The sequence below is a fragment of the Gopherus flavomarginatus genome, chromosome 2 (assembly GCF_025201925.1).
Source record: "Gopherus flavomarginatus isolate rGopFla2 chromosome 2, rGopFla2.mat.asm, whole genome shotgun sequence".
Taxonomy (NCBI): domain Eukaryota; kingdom Metazoa; phylum Chordata; order Testudines; family Testudinidae; genus Gopherus; species Gopherus flavomarginatus.
The window spans coordinates 160,221,185-160,245,671 of NC_066618.1; the positions used below are offsets into that span (position 1 = coordinate 160,221,185).

At 44.5% G+C, this 24,487-nt stretch overlaps 1 protein-coding gene across 5 annotated transcripts in view; it reads right to left on the reverse strand.

Annotated features, from left to right (window-relative positions):
* The window catches only part of DOCK5 (dedicator of cytokinesis 5), a 151,415-nt gene extending 133,526 nt beyond the window's left edge, over positions 1-17,889 (reverse strand). For 4 of the 5 annotated variants that reach the window (XM_050939817.1, XM_050939815.1, XM_050939814.1 and 1 more), the window contains exon 1: positions 17,809-17,889. In XM_050939817.1, the coding sequence (XP_050795774.1) occupies positions 17,809-17,851 (43 nt within the window). In that variant the 5' untranslated portion in view covers positions 17,852-17,889. Of the gene's footprint in view, positions 1-14,491; positions 14,533-17,808 lie in introns of those variants that run through there. The other variant, XM_050939816.1, reaches the window with a different exon arrangement.
* Between the last annotated feature and the right edge of the window lie 6,598 nt (positions 17,890-24,487).

Genomic DNA, 24,487 nt, shown 5'->3' on the forward strand with positions numbered 1-24,487 from the left:
TGTGCCTGGTGATGACAGTTGCATGCAGGTGCTTGCCTCATTTTCCATTTAAAGAAGGTCTGTCCACATCTCCCATGAGATGCTCTGATGTAACTCAATCCGCACCAGTCTTACTGACATGCATCAAAGCCCAGTGGTTCCGTGGCAGGGTCAACAACAAGCTGTTTGCTTTGAGCGGTCGAAATGCTCCATGTGACTTTCCATTGAGCCTCAGCATCGAAATTGAGGGTAAGGGTCTTGATGCGGTTCCATAGAGGGTTGCAGTATTTTAATCTTGTCTTTGGCAGGTACTGCAGGTCATCGTGCAGCGGTATCCTCGTGTCTGCATTGACATGGTCAAGAAAGCGAGTTGTCTGAGCAGCCCTTCTAATCTGCGGAGGCTGGATGTGCGAAAGGCCCATCATGGGGCTCCAGCCCACAGACCCTACGAACCGTAACAACTGGCTTGGTATATTCCACAGCTGAATACTGTGCACCTGTGGGGTCTCACAGCCGTCACACTTAACTCAATAACGCTATGCGCATAGAGTCAGGGATGCTCAAATCGACTCTAGTCGACTGGCTCCCGGGCTTGAGCCAGCACTACTAATAAATAATTCTTCACACTCATGGGAGAGATTTTCAAAGGTACTGACTGCTGTTGGGTACCCATCTCCCACTGAAAGTGAACAAGAGTTGGCGGCCTAACTCCCATTTGAGTCTTTGAAAAGCTCCCTCTACCTAGCTAATGATCTCAAATATATTTCAAAGGGATAGCAACTATCACCGTAGCCATTCAACACATGGGAAATGGAGACATAGAGAAGGGGAAGTGACATGCCAAAGGCACACAGCAAGTTAGTGGCAGAACCAGGGGCGGCTCCAGGTACCAGTGCCCCAAGCGTGCGCCTGGGGCGGGAAGCCGCGGGGGGCGGCCTGCCGGTTGCCATGAGGGCAGCAGTCAGGCTGCCTTCAGCGGCACGCCTGCGGGAAGTCCACTGGTCCCACGATTTCGGCGGTAATTCGGGGGTGGGTACACCGAAGGCGCAGGATCAGCGGACCTCCTGCAGGCTTGGCGCCGAATCCGCATTACCAGCAGACCTCTCGCAGGTGCGCAGCCGAAAGCCGCCTGACTGCCATGCTTGGGGCGGCAAAATACACAGAGCCATCCCTGGGCAGAACTGGGAATAGAACCCACAGACCAGAACAGCCTAAGCTTGTCAGTTTCCAAGGGGACTAAATCAATTGACAATATTTCTATTTATTTTTAAGGGCAGCTATCTGGAGGGCTTCACAGAATCAACGCTGGAACAAAACCATAAATTGCATCTCTGAAATTTGAGGGTGTTCAAATTCCAAATCAAATTATAACTATTCTGGATATTCTTGATACAAGATCAGTCAGACTCCAGTAAAGAGGCACTGTGGTCCCTCAACTTTTGTTCCTGATACATTACTAATCCTCCACATGTGTCCTGCATTCAACATGAATTGTGCCTGTGTTTTGAACAGAGCACAAACAAATAAAAAGGAAAGATAGGAATATCCTGGAATATCCGTCTCAGTGAAAAGCAGTTTCTAAGGCCATGGACCGTTTCAGTTCTGGTCAATGCCAATAAATTATTACCATCACCTGATAACCATTCAATGCCTATGAACTGGTGATCTCAGCCAAGTTGTCAATGGATGCTGACATCTGCATCACAACTGATGCCCCTCTGGTAGTCTCAGCAGAAAGCAGAAGGATGGCTACACTTGACATTTCAAAGCGCTGCCGCGGCAGTGCTGCGAAGTGTGAGTGTGGTCGGAGCGCCCTGCACGTAAACCACATCCTCTATGGGTGTAGCTTGCAGCGCTGGGAGCCGCGCTCCCAGCACTGTGGCACTGTTTACACTGAGGCTTTACAGCGCTGTATCTTGCAGCGCTCAGAGGGGTGTTTTTTCACACCCCTGAACGCGAAAGTTGCAGCGCTGTAAAGCGCCAGTGTAGCCATGGGAGTCTATGAGACTGAAGTCTCCTTTTCACTCCTAGAGGTGGTCGCTTCAGGGCAGGATTGAGACACATTGACAGGAGGGTGTACAGCAGCAAGCCCTGTCACTGCCCACAGAATGCCTGTTCTGAGGATAAACAAAGGACTTTAGACCCTATGACTATCAAGCTGGCATCTTTTATTAGCTCCAAATTCACAAAAGAATCTACATGCCACATACATTCTTTATTCATTTATCATCAGAAGCATCTGATTCCTTTCTCATCCCTGATATACTGAACTTCCCTGCAAACAGGACACAAGACCTGACTGTTCCCTCTGGACAGCTTTCACTCTCATCTACAGTCTAGGCATGGCACCTAGATCCCAGAGTGACAGGTGGTTTATAAAACTGATTAGGTAAAAGTGCGCTATTGTGTTTGCAAGGTGCTCCCCCCTCCACCCCCGCAAATGCCCTGCAGGGCTATTTACTGCTCAGATTTCAGAGAGGTGAAAGACCCAACTTGAAAGGTATTAATCTCTCAAAAATATGTTAAATCCTAGTGATTTACTTTAGCTCAGTGATTCTAATCCACAATATGATCTCTCTTCCACCGCCACATGATCATGGAAGTCAGCGGGAGTTTTGCCAGTGTCTTTAATGGAATCAGACTCTGGCTTCTGGTCAGTTTCTCTACCTAGCTTGCTGTTGCGCAAACTCTTATGGACAGTGCCATAGAGAATGTCAATGCCTACCCAGAATACCAGTTTTTAAAGTTACCCGAAAGAACCCCACGTGGCCCTATTTTGTCAGAATGATGGAGAGAAGTATCCTGAGATTCCTAGGATTTGATTGGCATTAATGCCCCACTGCTTTGCACATCCGTCAGCTTTTTACACCTGTGCAAAGTGGAAGCGTGCCACCACTGGATCGGAATGACAGCTTTCATACCCACAATGCACATGACTACACTAAGTGTAAGGCAATGAAGAATGAGGCTTTAGGTACTACAAACCCAGGACCTGATTCTCATTTACATTGAGGCCGCTTTACGCAACTCTGGTAAATTACATTTACACTCACTTTGAGACCCCTTTACGTTGCCCGAGTGGGGTAAACAAGAATTAGGTCCCTAATATTTAAACCATCCCAACAGCAGATAAAACCTCTTTCAGAACAAGATAGTTGGTATTTATATCTATATTTACTGCCTGGCAGAAGTATTAGAGTTACACAAGACAGGCACCAAGTACTGAGTTTAAAAGTACCAATATAGTATCATTACAGAAAGATTAAAGCTAAGGTTGTCATGAACAGAAAACTTTTATCTCAATTTTATCTGAACCATTTGTTCCAGCTTTTTGCACAGAGTTAGCACTTTCCCTTCCAGATTGGGATCAGTTTTCTTTGCAACAATGCTTGCTAAGATTAGAAAGTGGGAAAGGACATAAATAAAGAATAACGTCCCATGTAGTCGGCAGAAGAATTATTACATCTTTAGAAACGTTTTGAGTGAGTTCTTGGACACCTTTCTAAAACCTTTCACAGATTACTTAAGTACATTATATTTTTTTAAAAGCACTTTATCTTAAATATGTGCAAATCAGCTTTCTCAATACAGTATGCATCATACCAGAAAGATACTTTTATCATTTAAACTGGAAGAGCGTGCTGCATTTGGGATGTATCCAAACCAAAGCTCTAGATTTGAACATCTTCAGTCTTTGGAGCTGACTAAGAACTGGCCACCTAGAAAGTTATCCAGCAGTTCATTTTTATTTTTCAGTTCTATTAATGCAGGTTTCCCGGCAAAGGCACAGATACCGTTAAAATATTTTAGGCATATCAGCCATAAATTAAAATCAGTGGGTCTAAAAATGCAGTCTTTGTTCTGTTAGCAAAAGAATAAATGTGTTTATGGTTTTGGATTAAATCAGTTATAAATTTAGCTGGGATTGTAGTTTAATGTGTTTGCTTAAAAAGGATATTTTCCTAGGGAATTTTAACTAAAAGAAACGTCAAATTAAACACTTGGGCAATAAGGGGACGATTCTCAAATAACTAATTCTTTGATAGGACTATGGGTTTCACAGCTCATGTGTAGAAATGGTTTATTAAACTTTTCAGATTTTGAAAATGAGATCAAATTTTGAAATTAGAAAAAAAATTATTACATTTTCCCAACCTCCCCCTCCTCCCACTTTTGACCCATCGTGGAACCACCTGAAATTTTAATTTAAAAAAAAGGCAGACATTTTTGTTTGTTTTTATAATAAACACATGATTTTTTTTTCCAACCAGCACTATTCGTGTGTTTCCGGAAGATCCCAGTATAAGAAATTAACATACACTAGTTTTATTCCCAGCCCTGTCACTTTTGCATGCTTTTCTGAATCAGCAGTGTGGTGATTTTTAGTTATTGAATGGTTCTAATTTAAAAACAAAATGCTAGATGAAGGCCTGTGTTGTCCTACAGGTATAATTCAGAAAGCAGGATACTAGGCAAACCTTTTCTAGCATAGACTAGGCCTAAGTTTCTCTGCCTCTCAGTTTCTCATCTGTAAAATGGGGACACAAGACTTCTGTTCCTGACAGGGGTGCTGTGAGAATAAATATCATAGAATCATAGAATCACAGGACTGGAAGAGACTGCAAGAGGTCATCTAGTCCACTCCCCTGCACTCATAGCAGGACTAAGTATTATCTAGACCATCCCAGACAGGTGTTTGCCTAATCTGCTCTTAAAAATCTCCAACAGAGATTCCACAACCTCCCTGGGCAATTTATTCCAGTGCCTAACCACTTTGATCATTAGACAGTTTTTCCTAATGTCCAACCTAAACCGCCCTTGCTGCAATTTAAGCCTATTGCTTCTTGTCCAGTCCTCAGAGGTTAAGAACCACCATTTTTCTCTCTCCTCCTTATAACAACCTTTTATGTTATTCAAAACTGTTATATCCCCTCTCAGTCTTCTCTTTTCTAGACAATCTTCCCTCACAGGTCATGTTTTCTAGACCTTTACTCGTTTTTGTTGCTCTTCTTTGGACTTTCTCCAATCTGTCACATCTTTCCTGAAATGTGTCACCCAGAACTGGACACAGTACTCCAGTTGAGGCCTAATCAGCATGGAGTAGAGCGGAGAATTATTTCTTGTGTCTTGCTTACAACACTCCTGCTAATACATCCCAGAATGATGCTTCCTTATTTTGCAACACTATTGACTCATATGTATCTTGTGATTCACTATGACCCCCAGATCCCTTTCCGCAGTACTCCTTCCCAGGCAGTCATTTCCCATTTTATATGTGTGCAGCTGATTGTTCCTTTCTAAGTAGAGTACTTTGTATTTGTCCTTGTTGAATTTCATCCCACTTAGTTCACACCATTTTCCAGTTTGTCCAGATCATTTTGAATTTTAATCCTACCCTCCAAAGCACTTGTAAACCCCCGCAGCTTGGTATCGTCTGCAAACTTTATAAGTGTATATTAAAGATTGTGAGGAACTTAAGATAATAAGGACACTATTAGGCTAAGACAGTGACACACACAGAGATCATGCTTCCTGTTATACGCAGTTAGTGGTTTGTCTATCCCAACAAATCTCAACCAAAGCAGAACTACCTACTTCTTACTGAGTACAGTAAGAATTCTGCTTTTGGTGATTACCAGGTGGAAATTAACTAAATAGGAAGAGAAATTAAGAGTTTGACCCTGTCCACGTCCTTAATATATACTTCAAAAATACATTATAATAAAAAGAATAAATCATAAATGGGAGAGGGAGGATTTGCGCACACATCTCCCCTTAAAAGGTTTACATTTGGAGACCTGACTATTGTTTTGTTACTTGAGAAACATAATACAGTAGAACTCAGAGTTGAGAACACCAGAGTTACGAACTCACCGGTCAACCACACACCTCGTTTGGAATCGAAGTATGCAATGAGGCAGCAGGAGAAACACAGACACACGCAAGGCAAACACAGCACAGTACTGTGTTAAACATAAACTACTAAAAACAAACGGAAAATTAAAAAAAAATTGACAAAGTAAGAAAACTGTTTCTCTGCTTATTTAATTTAAATTAAGATAATTAAAAACAGCTTTTTTCTTCCGCATAGTAAAGGTTCAAAAGCTGTATTAAGTCAATGTTCAATTTTAACCTGTTGAAACGACCACTATAATGTTTTGTTCAAAGTTGTGAACACTTCAGAGTTACAAACAACCTCCATTCTCAAGGCATTCGTAACTGAGGTTCTACTGTATTTGAGAAACCAGAATCAAACAGAGGTCTTGGATGCAGTTATTTTGTGGTGCCTCCTACTGGTTGAACAACTGCTTTAGTCCTATGCACAAATGTCTAGGTAGAGGGTTCTCAACCTTCTTCTGATCACATGCCATCTTAGCATTTTATTCTTGGGGTTTCCCCCCGCAACACACACGCGCACACACACACTCACTCAAATTTGGACCAGTTATCCAGCCAAGCATGTTGAACTTCACCAAGTGAACTTTATACTGTTGAAAACCAAATTAAAGAAAAATAAGACCTCAGAGATAAAATGCTCTGTGTCCAGCAGTGAAGAATCAGACCCTTTGTAGTTTTTCTTGTTTAAAAGTTGTTTTGCATTGCTGTCAGCGTGGCAACCAATCGGCATGACTCGTAATGCAGTTGGAGGAAAGAGCGTGTGCGGTTGTATTGTTCCACTAATATGTGCAAAGATGGTCACTTCTTCAGTGGTGTTTGTTTTTAAGAAGTTTTACCAAACATAAAACCTTTTTTTTTTAAATTTCAGTGAAAACAGTTTTGATCTGGACTTAAAATATTTCCCTGGGCATTGATTTCAACCCAAACATTGCAACAGCAGGCTGGCATGAGAGAACCAGGAAGTGAAACTGACTATATTTTTATTTTCAAAGTGAAGTGATGTAAATAAGCAGCACACAGGGTTCACCGGCATCATGAAAAACTAAGGACCTAAATTTTCAAAATTGCTGAGCACATAACACTCCAATTAAAGTCAAAGGGAGGTGCTCAGAGTCTCTGAAAATCGAGACCTAAGTATTAAAATTCTAGCAGCTATAATATCAGTTGTTAATAACAGGGAAGGAATTTAAACATTTTTAATTGTAACCTAAGTCGGCCTCCCTTACAATGCTGATGTCTAAACTGCTTAATACTCTTATACACAATGAAAGTCTGTCTCAAACTGAAACAATCAATTAAAACGGATGACTATACATGTTTTTTCTTTCCCTTCACTGCCACGATACAGGGCAAGAACGTGGTAAGCCTCCACAATCCAATGTTGCTACTAGCTGCAGAGAAGAAAATGGGTTCAATTGTTCACTCATCACAAGCTGAAGTCCATCATTGGCTATGCTTTTCCACATTTTGCCATGGACACCCCAGGCAGATCAAGAATTAATTGGTTGTCAGGAAATGAATACAAAATAACTGTGTATCAGACTATGCTTCAGAGCTCTGCTTAGTCTTAACTAATGGATACAAGTATGAGACTAAAACCCCTTGTATACGAAGAACTCTATTGCTATTATTTTTTTCTATTGCAGCAGTGCCAAGTGACCTCAGTGCTAGACCAGGTGACCACTGCGCTAGGTGCTGCACAAACATAACCAAACAAAAAGATAATCCCTGCCTCCAAGGGCTTACAAACAAAGTAGACTGCAATGCTAGTAAAAGAGTAATGCAATAGGTACTAACACTACTATATATTGCCTATTTTGACCTACTGCCATGGCGTATGTGTAACCCTTCTGGGTGTGGTGCTCTGTCCCATCTAGTGGCACCAAGATCACTTAACGAGAGAGATAAAATGAGTCTGCTCTACAGCCTGAGCTAACAACCAACTGGCTTTTAGCTGCTGCTGTAGAGCAGGGGTGGCCAACCTGAGCCTGAGAAAGAACTAGAATTTACCAATGTATATTGCAAAGAGCCACAGTAATATGTCAGCAGCCTTCCAGCAGCTGCCCCGCCCTGCTATCAGCGCCTCCCACCTACTGGTAGCCCCGCCGATCAGCACCTCCCCCTCCCTCCCTGTACCTCCCGATCAGCTGTTTTGTGGCATGCAGGAGGCGGGGAGGGGTGGGGGGTAGGGCCTGTGGCAGAGCCAGGGGTTGAGCAGTGAGCACCCCCTGGCACACTGGAAAGTTAGCGCCTGTAGCTCCAGCCCCAGAGCTGGTGCCTGTACAAGGAGACGCATATTAACTTCTAAAGAGCTGCATGTGGCTCTGGAGCCACAGGTTGGCCACCCCTGTTGTAGGGGCTCATGCACTAAGCTCCAGAGGTCCCAGGTTCAATCCCGCCCGTCGCCAACCAGGATCTGTCAGCGTTACATATGCAACACCCATGAAAGGGACATAGGGTGACCAGACAGCAAATGTTAAAAATCGCGATGGGGTGGGGGGTAATAGGAGCCTATAAAAGACCCAAAAATCGAGACTGTCCCTATAAAATCAGGACATCTGGTCACCCTAAAGGGACATGATGTCATGCCATTAGGACATGATCATCCGCTGAGAGTTATGGTGACATACTGACTGTAATCTGACATGCTGCTGGAGAGCTTTGAGGGGACAAGTTTCTGTGAAACCATGCAGTTCTCGTTGCTGTCCACTCCTCCAGGTGCAAGTAAGCCCTGCTGAGACAATCTTCCTAATACACAGCTGATAGCTAACAAACTCAGCTATTTGTCCTAGGGCATGGCTACACTTGAAACTTCAAAGCACTGCCGAGGCAGCGCTTTGAAGTGTGAGTGTGGTCGCAGCACCAGCACTGGGAGAGAGCTCTCCCAGCACTGCACGTACTCCACATCCTGATCGGGTTTAGCTTGCAGCGCTGGGAGCCGCGCTACCAGCGCTGCGGCACTCACAGCGCTGGAGTACAGGAGTCAAAGGGAGAGCACTCAGGGGTTGATTTATCGTATCTAGACTAGATGCGATAAATTGCTCCTTGCTGGATCGATCGCTGTCCACCGATCCGGCCAGTAGTGAAGACATACCCTAAGCTGATTTAAAACTGGTAAGTTAAACCAGAGCAACTGTCTGTACATTAAACCCTTAGAATGAGATATGCTTATTGGAGTTAGGAGAAGTTTTACCCAGGTCAGGATGGCATGATCAGCCCCTAGAATGCACTCCTGCAGTTGGATCCATGTGGCCTGATCCTTATATCCATTTAAAGACCCAGCCATGCATCCGGCTGCAGAATTGGGGCCTTCACTTAGCACATTCCAGTATCTATTATAAGCATGCAACAAGTTTAAACAAATCTCGAAAACTAAAGTGAACTTTGTTGTCCAATAATAAAGCCTCAGTGATGGGATACTATTAGTAACACGGAACAGTTTTAACAGTAAAGTGGGACATGCTGTGACAGTGCAAGGTTACGCAAAGCACAAAACACACTCACAGACCACTCTGCAGAACCAGATGCAGTCTGAGCAATAGCCCAGTCATGACAACCGTCCATATCAGAAGTAATCACAACTCAAAATGTTGCTTAAAATAAAAATGAATGAAATCTCATTCTGCTACGCTCTCTTATCCACTGTCCCTGTGCATTTCTAGTCCCATAAATTATGAATGTAGTTGGCAGGCACGGGTTTACATTTGAAAAATTACTGCCATTCCTATAACATGAGGCAGTTGATTGTAACTCAAATGCCTACATGGTAATTCCACAGTATGAATATTGCTCTTCTATAAGAATAGGTCCAAGCCCCGGCTCCTCTAGAAGGTAAGAATATTGCAAGTTTAACAGATCACCTATAACAATTAAAAGTAATTATTTGTCATTTTATAAAGGTGTATTTATTTAAAAATACATCAAAACTTAAGATGCTGGATTGACAGCCCAGGAGACTGAGGGCTGCTACCTACCCCAAGGTATAATTAGGCTCTGAAGGATTAGATTTTCATTGGTAAATGTTGATTTCACTGTACACACACCAACCGATGAAAAAATATTTCCATCGATAACTGAAATTTACAGATAGGCAAAGAAAGAAAAATGCTCCTTGAGAATTTAGAGTTTGATTGAAGAATATTTACTTAGTATATTTTGACACGTAATACTGATGTGTGTTCTAATAAAGCTTTAACTTTTTGAATCTCAATGTTTACTGTCATTAAAGAATTGTCTGACCTCCCCATAATTTCCCATGATTGTGAAAGATTAAAACACATTTTTAAAATATGCTTCAAACCCACAACTGTGAAAAATTAAATAGATTAAAATCTTTAAAAATGCTTAAAAATGAACAATAATATTTTGTGACAAAATTATCAAAAATTAAAACTGAAATTCCGTAAAGGTATAATAGACCATGGCCCTTCTGTAGTGATAACACAGTAAAGAAGCCTTAATTCAGGTTGTCTCTTCTGAGACCCACCAACTCACTTCATATAGACCACAGAAACCCCGATCCTTCACAGACTCATGCATGCGCTTATTTTAAGCATGCGAGTAGTTTCAATAGAACTACTCACATATGTAAAGTTAAGCACGTGCCTGACTGGGGCCTAAACCATCAGATAATACAGTTACTAGTATGAGCTGGATTCAAACTGGTGACCTTAAAGTGAAAAGCTACATATAATATATAGAGAGATACCTATCTCACAGAACTGGAAGGGACCCTGAAAAGTCATTGAGTCCAGCCCCCTGCCTTCACTAGCAGGACCAACTACTGATTTTGCCCCAGATCCCTAAGTGGCCTCACAACCCTGGGTTTAGCAGGCCAATGCTAAAGTCACTGAGCTATCGCTCCCCCACTCCCCTTCCATTATGATGAGCCATATGCATATCAGACCTATACCTTTCAAGTAGTTAGACAAGAAGAAATGATAAAACATGACATTTATGTGGGACAGTGTTCTCACAGGTAAAGTTACTCATGCGTCATTGCTGCAAAAATAACTGCAAAGGCAACAAATGTGTCATGCTTTTTGGCATATGACAAAAACAATCCATTTACTGCAGATAAGAGCTCATTTACAACCTCAGAGTTCTTTTCATGATCAATTTTTTCTGATACTCCAGATTTGGGAGAGTGGAGTTAAACAATTACGGTAATGCACCCTTACTGCAATGGCAGCTTGGTCCCAAGAGATCAGTGCCAGGAAGGGGGTTATTAGTGCTTAATGTGCTGGTGATTGTGTGATATGGAGATCTGTCCACTCAAATCTCACCTGAGGACACCAACTCATTCACTGAAATAATCAAATGGCTATGGGGAATGGGAAAGGGGAAGCTCTGACCGGGGGTACTAGCACAGATGCTAATTTTTACACTCATAATCCTTAGTGACAAAGAAGTCTCTGCAGAACAGACAGAGGCCCCCTCACCCCGCCAGTTAGTACAATCTCACCTGCAAGACATTAACTGTAAATGGGTTTAACACACACACACACACACACACACACACACACACACACACACACACACAGTAAACTGAATAATTCTAAATTTACGGATCTCAGTCCTTCATCCCTCTAAATATGACCCTGGTGGGATCTGAAAGTACTTTGGACCAGGGAGTCTAGGTAACGTACTTCAGACCTGGTACCGAAATCACTAAGCAATCACCTCAGGTTCACTGCAAGAAGTAAAAGATGATTAACGAAAGAAAATAATGTGACAATTTAAAGAAAAACCTTTCTGCAACCCAAATGAAATACTGACGAAGGCCAAATGCAGACCCATGTACTGTTTCTTTAAACTCTTATAGTAATCAGTATAGTTCAATCACTACAACGAACAGTTCGTTTCTACGCAGGAAATGAGAGTCCATAACAATACTATTGACTTACCTACTGCAATATGGAAAGGATGCATGCAAGCATGGTCCTTTAATTAGATTCCTGAGACAGCACTGAGGATATTAAAATGAGGGCTGTTGATTAATCACAGTTATCTCACACGATTAACTCAGAAAAATTAATAGTGATAAAAAAATTAATCGCGATTAAGCACAGTTTTAATCACATTGTTAAACAGAATACCACTTGAAATTTATTAACTATTTTGGGATGTTTTTCTACATTTTCCAATATATTGATTTCAATTACCACACAGAATACAAAGTGTACACTGCTGACTTTATATTATTTTTATTACAAATATTTGCACTGTAAAAATAATAAAAGAGACAGTATTTTTCAATTCACCTCATACAAGTACTGTAGTGCAATCTCTTTATCGTGAAAGTGCAGCTTAGAAATGTAGATTGTTTTGGTTTTGAGTGCAGTTATGTAACAAAACAATGTAAAACTTTAGCACCTACAAGTCCACTCAGTCCTACTTCTTGTTCAGCCAGTCACTCAGACAAACAAGTTTGTTTACATTTACAGGAGATAATGCTGTTGGCTTCTGATTTACAATGTCACCTGAAAGTGAGAACAGGCATTCGCATGACACTTCTGTAGCCGGCATTGCAAGACATTTATGTGCCAGATATGCAAAACATTCGTATGCCCCTTCGTGGTTCGGCTACCATTCCAGAGGACATGCTTCCATGCTGACGACACTCGTTACAAAAATAATGCGTTAATTAAATTTTGACAGAACTCCTTGGGGGGAGAATAGTATGTCTCCTGCTCTGTTTTACCCGCATTCTGCCAAGTATTTCATATTAGAGCAGTCTTGGATGATGACCCAGTACACGTTGTTCGTTTTAAGAACACTTTCACTGCAGATTTGACGTAACACAAAGAAGGTACCATTACCAATGTGAAATTTCTAAAGATAGCTACAGCACTCGACCCAAGGTTTAAGCATCTGAAGTGCCTTCCAAAATCTGAGTGGGATGAGGTGTGGAGCATGCTTTCAGAAGTCTTAAAAGAGCAACACTCTGATGAGGAAACTACAGAACCCAAACCATCAAAAAAGAAAATCAACCTTCTGCTGGTGGCATCTGACTCAGATGATGAAAATGAACATGTCTCAGTCTGCACTACTTTGTCATTATCAAGTAGAACCCATCATCATCATGGACACATGTCCTCTGGAATGGTGGTTGAAGCATGAAGGGACATATGAATCTTTAGCCCATCTGGCACATAAATATCTTGCGATGCCAGCTACAACAGTGCCATGAGAACATCTGTTCTCACTTTCAGGTGACATTGCAAATAAGAAGTGGGCAGCATTATCTCCTGCAAATGTAAACAAACTTGTTTGTCTGAGTGACTGGCTGAACAAGAAGTAGGACTGAGTGGACTTGTAGGCTCTAAAGTTTTACATTGTTTTATTTTTGAATGCAGTTATTTTTTGTACATAATTCTACATTTGTAAGTTCAACTTTCATGTTAAAGAGATTGCACTACAGTACTTGTATGAGGCGAATTGGAAAATACTATTTCTTTTGTTTTTTACTGCGCAAATATTTGCCATAGAAAATAAATATAAAGTGAGCACTGTACACTTTGTATTCTGTGTTGTAATTGAAATCAATATATTTGAAAATGTAGAAAACATCCAAAAATATTTAAATAAATAGTATTCTATTATTGATTAACAGTGCGATTAATCACGATTAATTTTTTTAATCGCTTGACAGACCTAATTAAAACCCCTATTCAGCAAAGAGCTTGATGTACCAAAGAAAATGACATGAGTTAAGGAACCTCAGTCTGGTAACACTCTAGTAAATGTAGGCAAAATCTGGTGGAACTAATAGATCAAAAATTAATAAAAGGAGCCAGCAGAGAAAGGAATACTGCTATGGGTTTTCTTTGTCACAAATTAATCATTTTAAATCCATCAGATGATGGACGCATTACATTAAGAACCCCAGGGAGTCAATTGCAACTCCTTTCCATACAACTTCAAACATCTCATTGCATATTTGCATAATACAGATAAACTCATTAAAATACACTTTGCAAATGATGCGCTCTAGCCCCGAGTCCAAAGAGAAGAGGTTATTCTGCCAAACCACTAGAGGAGACTGGTCACAACGGTCCAGGAAACAAATCTTAGTGTACTGAAATTTGCACAAAACAAAGGACGGCACTGGATCACAACAGTTACTTTTTGGGGAACTCTTCACAATGCTGTTAAAACATGCAGATCCCCATTTGACATACATTCAAATGTCATTATGGTAATTTCAAAAACACAGATTATTTTCTACCAGCCATGTTTCTATTCTATCCTCCAAAGTAAATAAATAAATAAAAACAACCACACACAACTTTGATCCTTTCACTGAGCCACCAGCTGGAACACGGCCCAGGCAAGCAGTGAATGAAAATTGTTACTGTCTAATAGCCTAAAAGATATGAACTAGTGGTCTCAGCTCAGTTCCCATGCGCCTCTGTAACCCATTAGCCAGCCAAATCTGAAAGTGAGAACTAGAAATACTTCATGCCAAGTATAAGCATCAAACTTTGCCTCGTTAAAGAAAGGATGAATTAACCCTATTAAATGTGCTAGTGAAATAGACAAAAAAGCCAGAACTCTATGGGCTCCATGCCCAAGTAAAGGGGAAATAAGAATCCTCCGCCCCTTTACATACCTGTCTGGGCACAGGAATAAGAGCACTGTGCACCTGCTTACTCCTCCTATGGCAGGAGATCAGGGAATGGGCAAAACCAAGGCTCCACTCCACCTACTCACAGGCCAGTGCAGCTCAGCCTTCTGGGAAAATATAGACCAGCAGCAAATTACTAACCCCTGAAATATGAAAGAATTCCGTCTGAGTCACGCTACTTCCCAATGCTGTTTCTGAAGCGCAGCTCCCCTGCCACACCTTGCTCAGGAGTGTGCCCAAACTCACATCTAGTCCCAACTGTTTGGGTGAGGATTATTTTGTTAACCTGGCATCATTATACCAATTATCGTACATTCTGCCGGATGGCAGCACTCAGAGCAACCCTGATAATCCACAGACACAATCTCCCGCACCACCCATGTAATATACCGACGTACGAGACAGCCCGAGTCATTGCCAGCACACAAAGAAACAAAGTTCAGGGTGCGTAAATGTTACACGCCCTAAAAGTTACCATGGGAGTCGCTAGATAAGACAGTGCTGCGTTTAATAATTTTGTTAAGCCATAAAACCACGCTGCAGCCCTGATTGTGCAGTGGGCCAACCCCAGCAGTCATGTGGAGCCCTTTCGAAGTCAATGGGGACTTTTCGTGAGTGCACATGCCCTATCCTATACAAACGAGTGCAGGATCGGGGCCTTGATCACTTTGAACTAGCGGATGGAACTATACAAAACAGCATCACAACAGCAGCTGTGCTTAGCATTTTCCATATATCCAATTTAAAACCTTCCAGCACTTCAACAAGTTTCCCAGGGGAAAAGAAGCGTCCTCTTGCTCAAACAAACTGAAGGGTGGTTTGTGTCATTAGCGGTTTCCTGCCTGCCGCTCTTTTGTTTTCTAAAGGATATTTTCTACACCGGCTCAAAAGTTGTGGCTTTCAATGTATCACGTTCTCCACAAAAAGGGGGAACTCGCAAACCATTGCAGCAGGTGCTAAGCTTGTCCTAAGAAGTAGTAAATAGCATTTCATGATTATTTTTAAATGCCAGCAAACAGGAAGGGCAGATGGTAACAGATACAACCTCAGCTTTTGCAGTTCATCTCTTCACTCCCACTTCCCCAGCATCCACTTCCCTATAACACAACTCCAAAGCTTCCTCTCCCCAGAACATGGCACAGCCATACTCTGTCCTCAGTACCCCATTCCCTTCCCTATAACCCATGGGGGCAGGGAAGCTGGACACTGCAACACAGTCACTGCAGCTGTCTCTCCCGTCCTTCCCCATCCTGATAGCCTTTGGAGACAGTTCTAGAGGCAGACTCAAGTCAACAATTACCCCCAAAACAGGGTCAGTCCTAAGGCAGCAGACACACTTGCATTATTGCAAACACCAGAGCAGTACAGAACCAAACTGGAGCCAGATCACCCCTTCCAACTCCAAGGGCTTGAAGTTAAATAAAGTCCCAGGAAATAGCAGCAGCTGAAACCTCCAGGCAAAGACAAAGTGGGGTAGGAATCAAAGAGTACTGAGAAGGGAATCCAAATGCAGTCAGAAGAATTCCAAGGGGGAATTTAGAGGGGGTGGATGGGATGAAATCAAAAGGCCCTGAATGGGGTGAGAGACGGAATTTGGGCTGGAAGTTGTTGTGGGGTGGTTGGGGAGTGTTAGGGTTGGAAGAAGACAGCAGAAGGGTTGCAGTGGGGGAATGTTGGGTAGGAAGAGGATTGCAATAGGGCAGAATCATTGCAGTGAGGTGGAAGGGGAGTATTTGGGTGGCGGGCAGAGGGGAATGCTGGGTTGGGGGGGTGCAGTGGGGCAGGGCCAATACAGCAAGGACAGAGCACTGGGGGTGGGGGAGCCCTAGGAGCAGTGCAGGGGGGTGCAGTGGGGCAGAAGGGTTGCAATGGGGCATGAGGACAGAGCACGGGGGGGGGAGTTCCAGGGGGCAGTGCAAGGGGGGTACAGTGGGGTTGCAGTAGGGCATGAGGACAGAGAACTAGGGGTGGGATAGGGGTGTGTGAAGGGTGGTGCAGTGGGGCACAAGGCAAAGCACTGGAGGAGCCCTAGGGACAGTGCAGGGGGGTGCAGTGGAGTAGGGGCAGAGAGGGAGGACAGAGCATTGGGGGTGAGGGAGCCCCAGAAGCAGTGCAGGGAGGTGCAGGGGAAATGTTTGGGTTGGAGGTTTCAGTGGGGCAGAGAGGGAGTGTTTGGGGGGGGTTCAGTGGGGCAGGGGCAATACACCAAAGAAAGAGCACTGGGGGAGCCACAGGGGGATGCAGTGGGGCAGAGGGGGAATGTTTGGGTTGGGGGTTTCAGTGGGGCAGGGGGCGCAGTAGGGTGGAGGAGTGTTTGGGTGGGGGGGTGCAGTGGAGCAGTGAGACAGGGGGTGCAGTGGAGCAGGAGGAAGTGTTTGGGTGGGGGTGCAGAGGGACGGAGGGGGAGTATTTGCATGGGAGGAGTGGGGCAGGCGATGCACAGGGGCAGGGGGGAGTGTTTGGGTGGGGGGTGCAGTGAGGCATGGGTGCTAGGAGACAGGGGTGCAGTGGGACAGAGGGAGAATGTTTGGGTGGGGGTGCAGTAGGGCAGAGGGGGGCACAGTGGGGCAGGGGGCACAGTGGGGAGTGTTTGTGGGGTGCAGTGGAGCAGTGGAAGTGTTTGGGTGGGGGGTGCAGTGGAGCAGTGTGCACACAAGGGCAGGGGGAGTGTTTGGGTGGGGGATGCAAGGGGCAGGGGGTGCAGTGGAGTGTGTTTGGGTGCGGGGTGTAGGAGGGTGTGTGGCAGGGGGGAATGTTTGGGCAGGGGGTGCAGAGGAGCAGTGGAGGAGTGTTTGGACAGAGGGTTCAGTGCGGCAGGCGGGAGTGTTTGGGCAAAGGGTTCAATGGGGCAGGGGGTGTAGAGGAGCAGTGGAGGAGCGTTTGGGCAGAGGGGTGCAGAGGAGGAGTGTTTGGACGGGGGGTGCAGAAAAAGAGTGTTTGGGTGGGGGGTGCAGTGGGGCGGGGGGTGCAGAGGAGCAGTGGAGAAGTGTTTGGGCAGGGGGTGCAGTGGGGCAGGGGGTGCAGAGGAGCAGTGGAGGAGTGTTTGGGCAGAGGGTTCAGCGGGGCAGGGGGGAGTGTTTGGGCGAAGGGTTCAATGGGGCAGGGGGTGCAGAGGAGCAGTGGAGGAGTGTTTGGGCAGAGGGTTCAGCGGGGCAGGGGGGAGTGTTTGGGCGAAGGGTTCAATGGGGCAGGGGGTGCAGAGGAGCAGTGGAGGAGTGTTGGGGCAGGGGGTGCAGTGGGGCGGGGGGTGCAGTGGGGGTCTCCCCAGCGTGCCCCGCCGCCGGGCGGCTCCTCGCACTCACCGACCCCGTACTTCTCCCGCTTGGTGGGGATCCAGCGGGTCATGCTGGCGGCGGGCGGCCGGGCTCTCCCCCGGCGGCTGCTCAGCGCGGCAGCGGCCGCTCCTCTGCCCCCGGCCCCCGGCGCTGCTGTCTCGGGCTGGGCGCCTCGGGCTGCTCCGCCATGTTAGGGGCCCCGCTCCGCTCCCGCCGCTCTGCTGCGAACTTCCCGGCAGCCCGGCAACTCCCCGCCTCGCCCGGCCCCAGCGGCTCTCCCCGCCCCGGGAGCGATCACCTGCTCCGCGCCCTCCCCTCCGCCCTGGATGCCGTCCCAGGCTCGGATCTAGCACGTCCCAGACCGGGCTCGAGTCTAGCACCCCCCGGGCTCGGGTCTAGCACACACACACCCCAGCCCGGGCTCGGATCTTACACCCCTACCTAGCTTTGGCTCGGATCTAGCATCCCCTTTCCCTGGGCACTACCCACTCAGCCAGCCCAAGCTCGGATCTAGCACCCCTCACCCAGTCCAGGCTCGGATCTACACCCCCTTTCCTTAGGCTCGGAGCTACACCGCTTTCCCACTATCCTCCGGGCACCTAATCAGATCTACACACATACCCCCTCCCCACCAGACTTGGGCAACTTTCCAGCAAGGCACAGATTTGTTTCTGACAAGCTTTGTTAACCCTGTGATGACTGCAGCCTGGATCTATTCCAGCGGCTGCTGCTACTGAAGCGTTTTCCCCTCCTTATTCGCTTGCAAGATGTTGATCTGCAGTTGGGAAACGCGAGCCAAGCCACAGATCGGAGAAGACGATTTTGAAAAGAGCAGAGGCCACTGGGGAAAGACCCCCTTACCAGTCCTTCCTTTTACCCTACTCGAAAAAACAAAAGTCCATAGGGGGGAACGTTTCCAAGCATTAGCAGCGTTATTTAGTTGGTATTTTAATTAAATTAAAAGTCCCTTCAGTTTAACAGATATAAATAAAGAATTGCAATAAAACTATTACCAACAGTAGAAACGCAATTGCAAGAGCACATTTGTGTAGGAACAATAAAACTAGAACTATAGGCTTCCCTTGAAGTGAATGGCAAAACTCCTATTGACTTCAGCTAGGACAGGCTTGGGACCTCCTATGGGCCAATTTCAAAGGCTCAACACATAATTTATTTTTTACATTGCGTGTGTGCCCTGTTCCTGCACATGGATCTGTGCTAGTTTTAAACGTATGCCCCAAACCTGGATATCTGCTTCTGCTGAAAAAGGTCCACCATTTATTTATAGTGTGGGAGAGGGAGTGGAGGGTTTCAAACAGACCCAAGAAATTCAGTCTCTTAAATAACATAAATGTGGACAATAGGAGGCTATGGCACAACCACACACATGGGCAATGGCTAGTGCAGATGTACCTTTATGGTGCATTTACACTTGGAGCTGGGGACATGATTCCCAGCTCAAGGAGACATCCTGGCAATAACTCCCATTCAGCTAGCACTCAGCAGCAGGATAGGCTAGCTGCTCTGACTATGTGCCCATGGTTTTGCATGGGTATGTATGTCCAGCGACAAGCAACTCCCACCACTACTCAGGTTATGCCTTACATAGTGGGGTCCTGACCTTGAATGGGACCTGTACATCCTACTGTAATAAATAATATATTGCCTCTTCTCCCAAGACATGGCTTATTTGCTGCTTGACAGAAGCTCAATTTCAGGCATAAAGAACCATTTTTATTATTACAGTCCTTGCTAACACTCTATGCTATACTGTATCTTTAAATAAACCTGGTCCACTGTGTCAAAAATATGTAGCTCAAGGGTTTCTTACATGCACAGTAAGTTAGTCATCCTGTGGTGGATGTGTTGCAAGGTTACACCCAGTTTCTTTTAGAAAAACCCAGGCCCTTCACTAAAAAGATGTCTTGCATTTGTTTCCAAGAGCTGCTCACACTATTTTTATGATGGCCATACCTTTATTTGGACATACCCATCTAAAGCAATGAATGTCAGAGGCAGTGTGGTTTGACGCTTAGAGTTGGAACTGGTTGTGGTAACTTCTACCAGCAGCTCGGAGATGGAGTGTGTTTTATGACTGGTACAAGAAACAAGGGTTTACATTACAGGAAAAAAAGACATGCAAGTCAGAACTAGTTAAATAATTTATTCTTTATATAAACACCAACTCAGCTATGTGCTAGGTGGTTGACATGTGGCATATGTAAGAAGACAATATCCTTGTCCCTAAAAGCATATAGTTCCTGGCCCTAAAAGATTCATCAGACCAGATCCTCACAGAAATGCACAGCACCTTACAAGATCATGTCCATTACCATGGGATGTGAGCATCGTATGAAATTATGAGAATGGGTGAAGAATAAGTGTGTAGAACACCTTTCCTTCTCCTACTGTGCATAACTAATCTGAGCAGGTAGAAGGATTTTGCAAATCCTTGAAATCCATAAGATTCACCCATCCCACCTTAGGAAGCTTCATTTTGTAAAATGCTTTGAGATCTTTGCCAATACGATCAGATGCTCAACCATGCTAGGTTTGGACTTGAAGCAGCTGACAAGAATGTGATATGGGATCATAATAATAATGGTAACTCCAGATCTTTCTGTTCTGTCTGGTATCCAAAATGTCCCCTGATGTAATTTAGAGCAGCCTTCCCCACCCCCTGACATCCTCCCTTCTGAGAAAGAGCAATTGTCAATTGCTCCAGAAGGCCAGTCTTACTCTTGCTTTCCTGTGCTGGACCAAGAATCTGGCCTAAAGTGCTTGTAGCAGTAGACAATCTCGATCAATGCTTCAAGCTAACCATTCTTCTCACTGATGCAGCGTGTTACATTTGAGCAAACATTCAATTCAGTTTCAATGCCCCTCCCTAGGATATCCTTAGATAGTGGATAATGTCTGCTTCTTTCTGAGTAAGGCAGCCCTGTTTCTTATCACACAGACTACGCTTTTATCTTTGAAGTGACTTTCTGTACTGTCAGAGAACAGAAGAGGGAGAGAGAAATATTTTGTAGACAAGGGCTTCATTTTGAAAAGCGCTCGGTTCCCACAATTGCGCTCAGCTTATCAAAAAAGGCACCAAACCAAATGTCCAGATTTTCAGTATAGCTCAGCATGCAGGCTATATGTCTGGGTGCTGAGCTCTTTTGAAAGTCTGGCCCTTACTTAGATGCTTAAGTGGGAGCTGATTTTTTTTTTAAATGACTCACGAAGTGTAGTATGTTCAACCCTCTACAGCTACCTAGCGCCATGGGTGTCAGGTAACTTTGGCTGTGTGCTGGTGTCAAACATTATAATGATGACAACTTTTTTCAAGGTGTTTAAGATTTTGCCCCTGTGTTCCAATGGGGGCAAGGAAAATGTTTGGCAGCAAGTGGAAAACCAAAAGCAAAACACAACTCGTGAATAAACAGTAAGTAGCGTTGGTGTTTTTATTAGTGAAATAGGAAAAGTTGGTGAATTTCTCATTAAACGTAAGGATTCATCAGCATCCATGCTGTATGTAGTGAACAGTCTCAGATGGATCTCCTGCCTCTCAGTAAAGAGTCCTGTGGCACCTTATAGACTAACAGACATATAGGAGCATGAGCTTTCGTGGTTGAATACCCACTTCGTCAGATGAATGTAGTGGGTATTCACCCACGAAAGCTCACGCTCCAATACATATGTTAGTCTATAAGGTGCCACAGGACTGTTTGCTGCTTTTACAGATCCAGACTAACATGGCTACCCCTCTGATACTTGACTTCCTCTCAGTGTGTGTTTCTGGCTTAGAAAAGTGACTCTGTTCAAGTAACATCTCCTTCACGCATTTGCTCCCTGTGGGTCTTCAGTCATATCTGCTCAATTTTTTTTAAAGTTATATCACTGCTTAACCAAGATAGCTATGGAAGAGTGAGCTGGAGTCTATTCTCTCAACAGAACCATAGGCTAAGTTCTGACTGAAGTCACGCCAGTGTCATAGTATCTTTCCCAATTCTGAACCTTAGCGTCTAAAATATGGGTACTAGCATGAATTCCCCTAAGCTTAATTACCTGCTTAGATCTGATAAGCTGCCACCAATCAGGAATTCCAGTGCCTGATACACTGATTCTCCCCAAAACTTTCCCTGGGGACCCCCAAGACCCAGACCCCCTGGATCTTAACACAAGGAAAGTAAACCCCTTTCCTCACCGTTGCCTTTGTCAGCCTTCCCCTCCCTGGGTTATCCTGGAAGATTACTATGATCCAAACCCCTTGAATCACAACACAGAGAAATTAGGTCTCCTGGAGAGAGAGAGAGACAGATTCACGCTCTGTGAATCTAAAACAAAGGGATTCCACCCTTCCCCTCCCTTCTCCTTCCCTGTTAAGTACAGACTCAATTCCCTTGAGCCTCAACAAGGGAAAAAAATTCAGACAGGTCTTAAAAGCAAAACTTTTAATAAAAAGAAAGAAAAAAGTAAAAGGTCTATCTCTGCAATTTAGATGGTAAAAAGTTACAGGGTCTGTCAGCTTAAGAAATTGAAGAAACAGCCTCCTCCAATAGAAATACAATTTAAAATACTTCCAGCCAAATACACATTTGCACATAAAGGAAAACAAATAAAAAGACTATACCGCCTTTCTACCTTTATACTTACAACATTGGAATAGAAGATTAGAGGGCCTGTAGGTACGTGTGGTCACTCTCAGAGCCCAGAGAGAACCAAGCAAAACCCAAAAAACACAAACAAAGGCTTCCCTCCACCGAGATTTGAAAGTATCGTTTCCTGATTGGTCCTCTGGTCAGGTGTTGCAGGTCACTGTTTGTTAACCCTTTACAGGTAAAAGAGACATTAACCCTTAACTATCTGTTTATGACAGCCAGACATGAATTTGGCCCACCTACACTAATTTAGCAATGTAGAAGGATGGTCTGGTGGTTGATATACTGGATTGGGACTAAGGAGATTTACATTCAGCTCCTGGTTCCCAGCGTGATCATAGCCCAAGGCACTTTAGAATTTGATTTTAAGAGGTGTTGATCCTTTGTAACTCCCCTTAACCTCAACTAGCCCCTAATCTCTCTCTGTCTCAGTTCCTCACCTTTAAAACTGGAAAAATTAATAGTCTCTCTCTGTCTCACAGGGATGTTGTGAACATATATTCATTAATGGTTCTGAGCTACTCAGGCCCAGATCCTCAAAGGAATTTAGGTTCCTAACTTGCATTGATTTCAATCAAAGGTAGACCCAGATCCTCGAAGATATTGATGCTCCTCAGTTACTATTGTGATGGGGCCACATAAGTATCTAGATACAGGGCCAGTGCAACCATTTAGGCAAACTAGGCTGCCGCCCAGGGCGCCTAAAAGTCCCCTCAGGCAAGGAGGTGGAGTGGAGGTGAGCTGAGTGGGGGGGGCGCGCGGGGAGGGCTGCCCACAGTAACGGAGGAGGAGGCGCAGAGGGGAACAGCTCCCCACCCCAGCTTACCTCCACTCTGCCTCCTCCACTGAGCACACAGTCCAGCTCTAAGTCTCCTCCAATCAGCGCTGCAAGCCTGGGCGAGGAGGAGAATTGGAGCAGTACCGGCATGCTCAGTGGAGGAGGCGGAGCCGAGGTGAGCTGGGGTGGGCTACCCAGGCAGGGTTAGCTTCCACGAGGAGAGGTCTCTCAAGGCAGGGTTAGCTGCCGTGGCGAGGGGGGAGAGGGGGGAAGTCTCCCCAGGTAGGGTTAGCTGCCGTGGGGGGACAGGGGGAGTCTCCCTGGGCAGGGTTAGTTGCCATGGGGGGGGGGTTAGCTGGGTGGGGGTGCAAGGTGGAAGATTCGCCTAGGGCGCGAAACTTCCTTGCACCGGCCCTGTCTAGATAATAGACTTTACATCACCTCTGAATATGGCCCAATGGTCCCCAAGAAAGACACTTACCTAGCTTAATGTGAAGCACCCTTTCCAGACAGATTTTCAAAGTTTCTATGCAACTTTAATTTTTCTTGCTTTCTTTTTTTTTTTTTGCTGAGGGGGAATTTTATAATCATTGTCTTCCAGGAACAAGAAGATACTCTCTGCAGGAGCAAAACTGTTCTCTTCCTGTGGATCACTGAGCTAAAGGGCAGATAGTAAATGTTGTGGGCAGTATGTCAGATCTCTGTTACCTGGATGTTTGATTGCAGGTCTGGAACTCAATGCCTGCAAGATAACCCGGCTACGAAGGAGACAGGGAAACAAGGGTTTTACTCCCAGCTCAGTCATTAACTTGCTTTGCAACTATGGACAATTCACAGCCCCTCATGGGCCTGGGGACAATGATATCTACTTGTATTGTACGGATACCAAGGTATTGTATAGAGAGTTCTTTCCAAGGATTGGGGTATTGTAAAACTGTGGGTTTAAACAAGGGCAGCAGTTGGCTTCAACAGTTCAAAATGTTTAGAAATGTGCTGCTCTTTCCAATAGAAATTAAAAGATAAAAAAAAGCACATAAATTTCCAGCGTGTATGGAAAGGCAATTTTTTTATTACTTATATTTAAAAAAAATCAGACTAACAACTGTTATGATGTTAGTCTGATTTTTTTTTAAATATAAATCATAAAAAGTCAAGGTTGAATTCTGTGTGGATTTACTTCCCAGGCAATTACATTGTAGTCAATCCAAGTCAGTGAAGAATGTGGCCAACTATTTCTGTTGCCTTTTCATACGCGCTGGAAATTTACGTGCTTTTTTAGCTT